Source organism: Triticum urartu, chromosome 2A (assembly GCF_056163025.1).
Source record: "Triticum urartu cultivar PI428250 chromosome 2A, HENAU_Tu73, whole genome shotgun sequence".
NCBI lineage: Eukaryota > Viridiplantae > Streptophyta > Magnoliopsida > Poales > Poaceae > Triticum > Triticum urartu.
In genome coordinates this window covers 604,377,565-604,387,518 of record NC_141874.1, presented here as the reverse complement: position 1 = coordinate 604,387,518, position 9,954 = coordinate 604,377,565, and the positions used below count along the sequence as shown (strand labels likewise).

At 54.2% G+C, this 9,954-nt stretch overlaps 1 protein-coding gene across 1 annotated transcript; it reads right to left on the bottom strand.

Moving 5' to 3' along the window:
- Positions 1-5,327: 5,327 nt before the first annotated feature.
- Positions 5,328-5,997, bottom strand: LOC125537469 (uncharacterized). The gene has a single exon (XM_048700788.2). The coding sequence runs from the start codon at positions 5,995-5,997 to the stop codon at positions 5,374-5,376; it is 624 nt and encodes a 207-aa protein (XP_048556745.1). The 3' UTR covers positions 5,328-5,373.
- Between the last annotated feature and the right edge of the window lie 3,957 nt (positions 5,998-9,954).

The following is a 9,954-nucleotide window of genomic DNA, read 5'->3' as shown; positions in this document are numbered from 1 at the left end:
GACCATATAATTGGATCAAGATTGTTTAGATTCCATCCCGAACACCTTCGTACTACCTACGTGAGGGCAGAAGCCGACGACTAGCCAACCCTCAGATTACATACAACAGGGCCACACAGGAGGAAACAATTAAAAGCATAACAAAATTACATTACAAAACATGCTTTGTTTTCATAATACAAGGCAAAGGCAACTTGAATACATTTATTCAAAAACAACGTCCCGCAAACATTGTGCTGCCGCAAGGCGAGACCCCTCCAGGACATCCGCAAAATACCATTCGGGTGTGCGGTGCTCCTTGCCCTCCGGTGGCCCTCTAGTCACCTCGATGGCGTCCATCTTGCAATGGGCAAAGGCCATGCGCGCACCTTCAATGCAGGTCGAGCGCTTGACGACATCCAGCCAAGGGCAGGCGCTCACCATCCGCCTCACGAGTCCGAAGTAGTTGCCTGGCATAGCTTTGGCTGGCCATAGCCGGATTATCAAATCCTTAATGGCTAGTTCGGCCACCCTATGCAGCTCCACCAGCTGTTTCAGCTGATTGGTGAAGGACACGGGATGCTTTGGCGCCACATACTGCGAACAGAATAGCTTCTCCGTAGAACCCCCTCCTTCGGCTCGATAGAACTCCACGACGTCTGATACACTGCGTGGTAAATCCGCAAAAGCTTCTGGGGAACTCCGAACCTGGGTTAGTAAAAGCTATTGCTTCTCCGCATACTTGCTTTGCATCTTAAATGCCTTACCCGCCGTGATCTTCTTGGCCTCCTGGATCTCCTAGAGGGCGGCCTAGGCCTCATTCCGTGCGGTCTCCGCGCTCTGACGAGCCCTGGCGAGTTCGGCCCCTTGAACCAACGCATCATGCTCCAAGGCCTCACATTTTTTCACCGCATCCTGGAGCTCCTGCTGGACTTCTTTGACCCGGGCCTTGAGCTTCTTATGGGCGGCTTGCTGCTGGACAACCTTCTCCTCGGCCTCGCCCAGGTCCTTCCTCAGGGCCTCGACCTCGGTCGCGGCTCCTGCACATATTACGACACCGCGGTCAATATACAGCACGTACTCCTTCCTAACACACAGCAATTCGTCACTCACCTTGCTTCTCCTGGAGCCGAACCCTAACCTCGCCGAGCTTGTTCTCGGTCGCTCCAGCCTCTGCCTCAGTTCAGAGACTTCGGCAGCATGCGAGGTTGCAGCCAACAGTGACGCCTGCTTATCCATCCATATTACGTTAGTCTCCTATAACAAAAGATTGATCCTCTGTCCGGTTCTTCGTGCCGAACACCGGACAGTGTCTCAGGGGCTACTGTCTACATGGGGTTTTTCCTATCTTACCTCGAAACCTGTCAACTGGCTGCTGCAGGCTTCATCCAGTCCACTTTTGGCGGACTGAATGTTCTCGATCACCGCACCCATAAGGACACGGTGCTCGTCCACGATGGAGGCGCCTCGAAGCGCCTCCATCAGTTTATCCGGCGCCCCTGGATGGACAGGGGCCACCAGTGGAAGCGACGCACCCCCCCCCTCCTTCAAAGGGGGTTGCTTGCCCGACTCTGGAGCCATATGGGTCTCCGGAATCGTATTCGGCTTAGGGTCGAACTAGATGCGTCCCTCTTCGCCAATCTCCATGGGGATCGGCTCCCCCATGTGTCCGGCAGTGGAGGTCTCGCCTTGTGGCGCCTCCCGGACGGTGTCCTGGGCTCCTCCCCGGTTCGGAGCGGTCCTCCGGGATAACACTTCGGTGTCGTTCGTGGCCCTGGGGGAATAAGCAGGCGGTGGCGACATGCTCGCCATATCCGATGGAGCCAACGAACCTCCAGATGAGGATCACTGGATAAGGTCGCGGGCCGGACTACAATAGTACAGTTAACTATGTCAAAATAATGAAGAGAAAAGGCTGAATGTGCGCATGAGCGAGCCATGTCACTTACGATGCGGCCGGGGGCTTAGCGCGGGCGCGTCGTTCCGGACTGCTGTCAACGTCCCGCGGTATTGACCGTTGGGACGCCCTTCCCCTTCTTGGGCGTTTCCGCCTCCAGATGTGCCGAAGCCGCCCTCTTCTTCCTCCTCAACTCAGGGGGAGGGTTGTTGTCCTCCTCCTCCTCCTCTTCCTCGCCATTGTCCTCAGGAACAGAGGAATGAGTTTCGTCGTCTTCGGACGTCACGTCCGAAGTGCCCTTGCAACGGGGGCCACTCTTGGCCCCCTTGGCCTTCTTCTCTGGCGCCTTATAGGGCGCCGGCGCCAGCATCTTCGCCAGACGTGGGATGATCGGTTCTTCGGGCAGTGGGGCCGAACACTGGATCCGCTTCGCCCACTCCATCCAGTCCTGAAAAAGCAACAATGAAAGCTCAGGCATCGTCCTTGAAACAAACAAGTGGAGAATGCATCAAAAATGACATACCTCGCTAGCGAGGCGTTTAGCGTCGTGCCCGCGATCTGAATCTGCGGCCGGCAGTTTCTCGTTGCCCTTAAAGAGCAACTTCCATGCACCTTCGTGGGTAGTCTCGAAGAGCCTCACTAGGGTCTGGTGCTTCCTCGGGTTGAACTCCCACAGAGGGCGGCTTCGGCGCTGGCACGGAAGGATCCGATGAACTAGCATCACCTGTATCACATCAACGAGCTTGACGTTCTTGGTTACCATGCTTTGAACGCGCGTCTACAGCGCTATCAGCTCGTCAGGTGAGCACCAGTCTGGACTCTTCTTGACCCAGGAGGTGAGTCGCATGGGAGCACTGGAGCGGAATTCGGCAGCTGCGGCCCAGGTGGTACCGCGAGGTTCTGTGATGTAGAACCACTGCTTCTGCCACTCCTTTACCGTGTCCACAAAAGTACCTTTGGGCCAGGAGACGTTGGACAACTTGCTTACCATGGCTCCTCCGCACTCCGCGTGCTGGCCATCCACCACCTTCGACTTCACGTTAAAGACTTTGAGCCACGGCCCGAAGTGGGTTTGGATGCGGAGGATGGCCTCACACACGACGATAAACGCCAAGATGTTGAGGAAGGAATTCGGGGGAAGATCGTGGAAATCTATCCCGTAATAATACATCAGCCCGCGGACGAAAGGGTGGAGTGGAAACCCTAGCCCGCGGAAGAAATGGGGGATGAACACTACCCTCTCGGTGGGCTTCGGCGTGGGGACGACTTGTCCCTCGGTCGGCAGATGGTGAGTGATCTCCTTCGCCAAGTATCCGGCCGCCCGAAGCTCAATAATGTCCTCCTCCTTGACGGAGGAGACCATCCACTTTCCTTGACCTCCGGATCCGGACATGGTTGCTTGAGTGGAAAGGAGATGAGAACTTGGGCGCTGGAGCTCGAGATTCGAAAGGTGGAGACAGAGAGAGGGCGTGAGAGAGGAAGAGGGAATCCTTATCCCCTTATAAAGGCAGCGAATATTAAACGCCTCCTCACTCGCCTTAAGATTCGCCTATTCCCAAGGGCTGTATAAACGGCACAGTTGGGTTACCCATGCCCGCATTGATGAGAATCCCGCGATAAGGGGACACGATCTCTGCTTTGACAAGACGTGCCAATGGTAACCGCGTCTCGGGACGTGGGGCGTCGAAACATGAAAGCAGTTTGGAATCATGACCGGGCAGACGTGATGTCATATTGTAAAAAGCTGTCAGCAGATTAGACTTGTCTAAGAATATGTTCTCTCTGGGGTTATGTATGGTGTGTGTGCGACAGGTCCGGATACTATCATCGCATCCGAAGACTATCTTGAAGTTCGGATAGAAGGGAACCTGCCTTGCAATGCCGAAGACAATCTGCGCGCCGGACTCCTCGTCATTGAAGCCAGGTTCAGGGGCTACTGAGGGAGTCCTGAACTAATGGGTTCTCGGGCGTCCGGCCTGTTATCCATGGGCCGGACTGATGGGCTGTGAAGACATTAAGGCCAAAGACTGTACCTGTGGCCGGATTGGACTCTCCTTGGCGTGGAAGGCAAGCTTGGCGACCGACTATGAAGATTCCTTCTTATGTAACCGACTCTATGTAAACCCTAGACCCCCCGGAGTCTATATAAACTGGAGGGGTTAGTCCGGAAAGGATATATTCATTACGTCTATATAAACCGGAGGGGTTAGTCCGGAAAGGATATATTCATTACCATAGTCATACAGGCAAGGCTTCTAGGGTTTAGCCATTACGATCTCGTGGTAGATCAACTCTTGTAATACTCATATTCATCAAGATCAATCAAGCAAGAAGTAGTGTATTACCTCCATAGAGAGGGCCCGAACCTGGGTAAAACATCGTGTCCCCCGTCTCCTGTTACCATCGATCCTAGACGCACAGTTCGGGACCCCCTACCCGAGATCCGCCGGTTTTGACACCGACACCCGTCTCCGGTGAGGTCCTTTTTTCGAAATTGTACACCCGTAGGCATATATTACTTGTATTCATGATAGTAATGATACATGGATAAAATACATACAAGCAACAGAAAACAATGAAGAAACAAGTGGTTGTACTGTTGCATACCGCCTTCGCCACAACTACCTAGCACCCGCGATCTTCGCCATCGCGGGAGAAGAAAAACACCAAAAGCTGGTCCACACCATGAGGCGTTAACGAGTCGCAATAGCCAGCAATCCCGGAAGGCTGGATCTAGCCCGATAAGGAACATCGGCCGGAGAAGCCCTTCGAGCCTCTTGAACGCCGGATTCGGGGCCAACACCAACCCACCCTTCAACAGGCGGCTGAATCCTCCATCGTCTTCCGCAAATCTGCAGCAGTCATCACCACTCGACTCCAAGAACAGCCCATCCCCACCATCACACCAAGATGCACTGCCGGATCGAAGCCGCTCGAACAACTTGGACTCCACAAGCCTCTCATCAGTGGCAACAACACCACCAACAAGCAGGAGCACGAGCTGGAAGACCATTATTCCTAAAAGCACCATCGACATCAGCCCCACCATGATATCAACGGAAGAAACTCGAAAAAACTAGAAAATCTAGGATTACTAAACGCCCAACTGAGAAACCAGGGCTCCCCTCCCCTCGCAGTGCCAAGATGGCGGCCGGAGAGGAAGGGGAGCGGTGGAGTCATCAGCGTGCACCCTGGATCTGCAGCGCCGCCGCCTCCGCTTTGGTTTTGCGAGAGGATGGTTCCAAACTTCTGAAACGCCTGTCTCCGGCAAAGTCCTGGTTCAGCCTTCGGGCTCGCTGCGAATTTAAGCAGGGTCAGAAATTTTTTAAAGTTCATGAGATTGAACAAATGCGTAAGAAAAAATTGAATCTAATGGTACCATCGAACTTTGTTTCTGAATTAGACAACATCAAAAAGTATCATCACATCTTTCATCAAAGAGTGGGAAAAATACCAGATACATTGAATGGAAAGAAACAAACACACAGAGGAAGTATCTAGCAGTTTTTCTCGGCCTTTTCTAGCTTGCATTTCACTTTTTCGAACACCACCGTGGTCGTCTCCGGCTTCACGAGCTTGAGCTTGAGCTTGCAGGTGGCCTCGATCTTGCACTTGGTGTAGCGCGCTGTGTAGCTCACTTTGCGGGTCAGCGCCACCTCCACCTCGAACACACCTGTCTCGTTCTCCTTCTTGTACTCCACCACGCCGGCGTTACCCAGCGACACGAGGGCGCCGTCTGATCCCGAGTCAAGGCGGTAAACCATGGTCTTCCTGGGGGGATGCTTGTCGCCCTTGTCAGAGACCTGCACGCGGTCGAACTGCTGGCCGTCGAACTTGTAGGCGGCCTCGAACGGCTCCGTGTTCTTGATGCTCATCGCCCAGTTCGGGTTGCGGACGTTGAGAGACAGCGAGAGGTTGTACGCGAGCGCCGTCGCCGGGGTGGTCAGCAGTGCAAACCTGGTCAGCGAGGCGTCCTCCACGATGATGCTGACGTGGCGGAGGAAGGCGTAGGCGGCCAGGAGGACGGCGAAGACGACCACGACGGCGACGACGCCGAAGCAGATGCAGCCGTACTTGATGTTCTCCCTGGTCCTGTAAGAGATGCAGCCGCAGCAGCACATCTTTCACATGAAGCAAAGGGACCCATTTTCTCATACTCTCACTAATCATCTGGAGTTCGCTGCCGTTAACTTCAGATTTTGAGCCCTAAGAGCAACTCCAACGCAGCCATCCAAATCGCCCGGCTGCCTCCGTTTAGATCGGTGCGGACAAAAATGAAGGCCCAACGTGCTGACCTAAACCTAAAACGTGTCCGTTTTGCGACTGCGCCGACGCATTTGCAGCCCAAATTTTAAGCCGCAAATGCATCGGCGCGAACACGAACCAGATGTGTCGCACGCCTTTTCAGTGTCCGTCATGTCCCCACCTGACGGCCGTTCAACTACCAGCGGTCAGTTTGGTCAGCTTAATTTATGACCTTGGACACACGCGTCAGCGATGGCGGTCGGCTTTTTTTAAGCCAAGCGTGGGGGGGGGGGGGGGTCCTCATCCGCTTCGAGAAGCCCCTCGTTCCCATCTCGCCACCCTCTGCTCCCTCGTCGGCGGCAACCCTAGCCACCTAGCCACCGACACAATGAGTTTCTTCTCCGGCAACGGCAAAGCCAAGGGCAAGGCCCTCGCCTCTGTCGGCGTCTTCCCGTCAGCCGAGACACCGCGTGAACGTGCTAGTGCACTAGGCGAAGTGGCACTGGTAGCACCGCGTCCCTCTCCCCTACCCCAATGTCACCTGCTGCACGACAGGCACTTGGATCCGAAGAGGATCCCAGTGTCAGCGGCGCCGCGATCGCCAAGGGCGCACGCAGAGGATGTGCGGCGCCTGCAGGCGTTGCTGACGATGGAGCAGCGCCGCGACTTCGCCTACAACGCCGACTCGCCCTACTGGGTGCGTTGGTTTACCTTCGAGCACGAAGAGGCCAGGCGACGCAACATCCGCGAAGTCTCCTGTAGCTCCCCGCCGCCGCCCATCGTCATTCGCGGCGAGGACTAAGAGGCGGAAGCCGCCTACCAGGCGTCCATGGCGGCTGTCCTCTGGGAGAGCGAGGAGGACGAGCGGCGCAGGGAGGTGTACCAGGCACGCATGGCGGATGCCATGGCGCTGTCCGCGGCCGGCGACTGTATCGTGCCGCCGCTGGCCCCGCCGTCCCCAGTCAAGGCTGAGCCGGAGCCGACCCCTGTTGAGCACTACCAGTGGCGGAGCCAGGATTGGAGTAAGCCCTGGGCTTATTTTTTTCACCATGAGGGAAACACTTAACGCCCATAAGCCTATTATCTACCTCAAAAGATACTCCATACAAAATATGGCTCAATTGTAATTTTTCATATTTTTTTCACCATGCTTATCGATACAACAAAATAGATAAAAATGAAAAACTACAAGTAAAGTACTGTACTAACTTTAGTATAAAGTCAGTATAAAGGTGAGTCACTTATTTTGAGACGGAGAGAGTATGTGGTAAGAAAGAGTACCAGATCAATGGCTTTCTTCATCAGTCCCTCGCATAACCTTATCAACGGCGGAAGAAGAGCCAACACCTACAAGACATCAAACGCAACATTTCATAAGAAAATGCATAAACATCGAGTGATATCACTGATACAAATCTAAAAAATTACCACTTCAACGAGGTAAAAGAACTTTGTGAGACCTATATGATTAAAAGCCGTATAGAATATCATCATCATTACTTGCAAATACATCTCGCTCAAAATACAGCAAGTCATCACTCATCCTATTCCTTTCATCTGAAATGATAGGTGTAGACACCCTGTTGTAGACACCGCTGATAAAAATTTCATCCTTTTTTTATACAAATAAAGTGAAATTAGCAATTACATCAATTTGAGTTCAACAATACCTTAGATATATAACTGGATACATACACACACATACCATTTCAATTAAATTTCAGTTTGAAACAGTTCATACACGGATAGAAGGCATCGAAGAGGGAAACACGGAATGCATCAAAGAAAATATAAGGTGCGGCAGCCAACAGTGAACCAGCCAGTGGATGGTGCGCCACGCGGGCGAACGATGCACAGGACAGGAGGGCGACCACGGCGGACGGCGGCGTCAGCGCTGGAGTGGAGATCGATCGAGCCGTCCTGCGTGCGTGCGAGTCGGCGGCGGCCGCGCGGGCGTTGTATTCTCCTTTTATTCAGCAACAACGCTGCGTGACGTCTCCTGTGCGTGCGTGCGAGTTAGATTAGATCGTGGGGTGGGTTGCCTCGTGCGAGCGTCGTTTCTTGCAAGACATACAACCTATAAGGTTTTGGGCCTTCTTTCTTTCGCTGGGCTGCACCCTGACCTGTAGACAAACATATATAATTATAGCCTGCTAAATTTTCCACGTCCCGGGCCTAGGCCCTGGGTGCTCAAGGCCCAGCTCCGCCCCTGAGCGCTACTCCTGAATGGAGTAGTACGCAAGTGGGTGAGCACCCCGTCGATACGAGGTGTAGGAGGTGGCATACCTCGAGCAATGGTGCCATCCGGGGCTGGCCGAAGAGCGCCACAAGGGTGAGTACCTAGAGCAGCTGAAGCGCGACGCCGAGGAGGAGCAGCGCGAGGTGGAGGTGGAGGCGCGCCAGGCCGAGGGTGCGGCGGCACAACCCGCGGCAGCACATCCTGGGGCCGACATTGCCGTCATCTGGAACACGGCGTTCCCCTGGGCCAGCCCTACGCCGACGTTGATCGACATCACCGGCCCCGACGTCAACGAGGAGGACGCCTAGGGCAGCGCGCCATCCTTGTAGTGTAGCTTTCTTTAATGTTTAATTAATGTAATGTGGACGCGTGGACTCTCGCCGGTCTTCGTGGCCGGCTTTAATGTTTAATTATTGTTTGTTTTTATTTTTAAAATATTTTTGGTATTTTTTCCCACGCGCCGTCAAAATAGACCAGGTTAGCGTTAGGCTCATGCGCCGATCCAAATGGACAAACGGTCGTGGGCGTTCGCCGGCCTGACCCAAACGAATAAAGAGCGAAGAAAATTATAGTTCGTTTGAGTCGGCGCGTTGGAGTTGCTCTAACCTCCTGATAGTGTCTCCTGATGCAATGTACTGTATACAAAGCAAACAAAGTACAATAATACTACACATGGGCAATCTTCAACGGACTCGCATCCAATTCCTGATTAGCCCGTAAATCTCTACTCCTAATGTCTTAATTGGTAGGTCGCGTTCCGGATTTAATTTTCGTCCCACCTCTTCTGGTTTATTTTCATCCTCCCTCCCACCTTCAATTCCCCCGCTCCCACCTCCTATTTTCGTTGGGTTTTTTTTCGTCGGTTTTTTTCGCCGGTTTTTATTCGTCCCCCTCCCACTGGTTTTACAGTGCAGAGAAAACCATCCCCGCACGCCTCTCCACGATCCCTACCCGATTCACGCATCTCACCCTCCCTCCTGCACGAGCATCCGCCGCCGCCGGTGCGTTGGCTGCCTCCCTCCCCCATCGCCGGCCACCTCTCGCCCCTCATAGCCGGTCGCCTCCCTCCACTGGATGCCGACCACCTACTTCACCGCGCCGACCGCCTACATCCCAGCCGCCGGCCATGATCAGATCCGCACCGGCGTTCCCGCATTGGCGCCACCACGACCAGGCAGCGGCAGAGGAGTCCTCCTCCTCCCACCACCGCCGCCACCACCGCGCCCTCCTCCTTTCACCTCCACACCCATCCATCCCTCCCTGCTCGCGCCCGAAACCCTAGCCCGCGGGCGGCCATGGTGACCGAGCTCAGGATCCGCAGCATCTTCCTCTCCTCCGAGAGCAAGAGCGGCAACTTCCGCAAGGGTATGCCATGAATCCCTTCTCTTCTTCTGGCCTTCTTCATCTCCACATCTGATTCGTGTGTGTGGTCTATATATGCAGTCAGTTTGCTCCCTCCGATCTGCTCTGCATGCATGAAGGGGCCCGGCCAAAGAGAAGCTGTTGTTGTTGCAGGTTCTTCCTCATCCCCGCTGTAGGTGGTAAGCCATATCCCTCTCCCTCCTTCTCTCTCACCCCCATCTTGTCTCTGTAG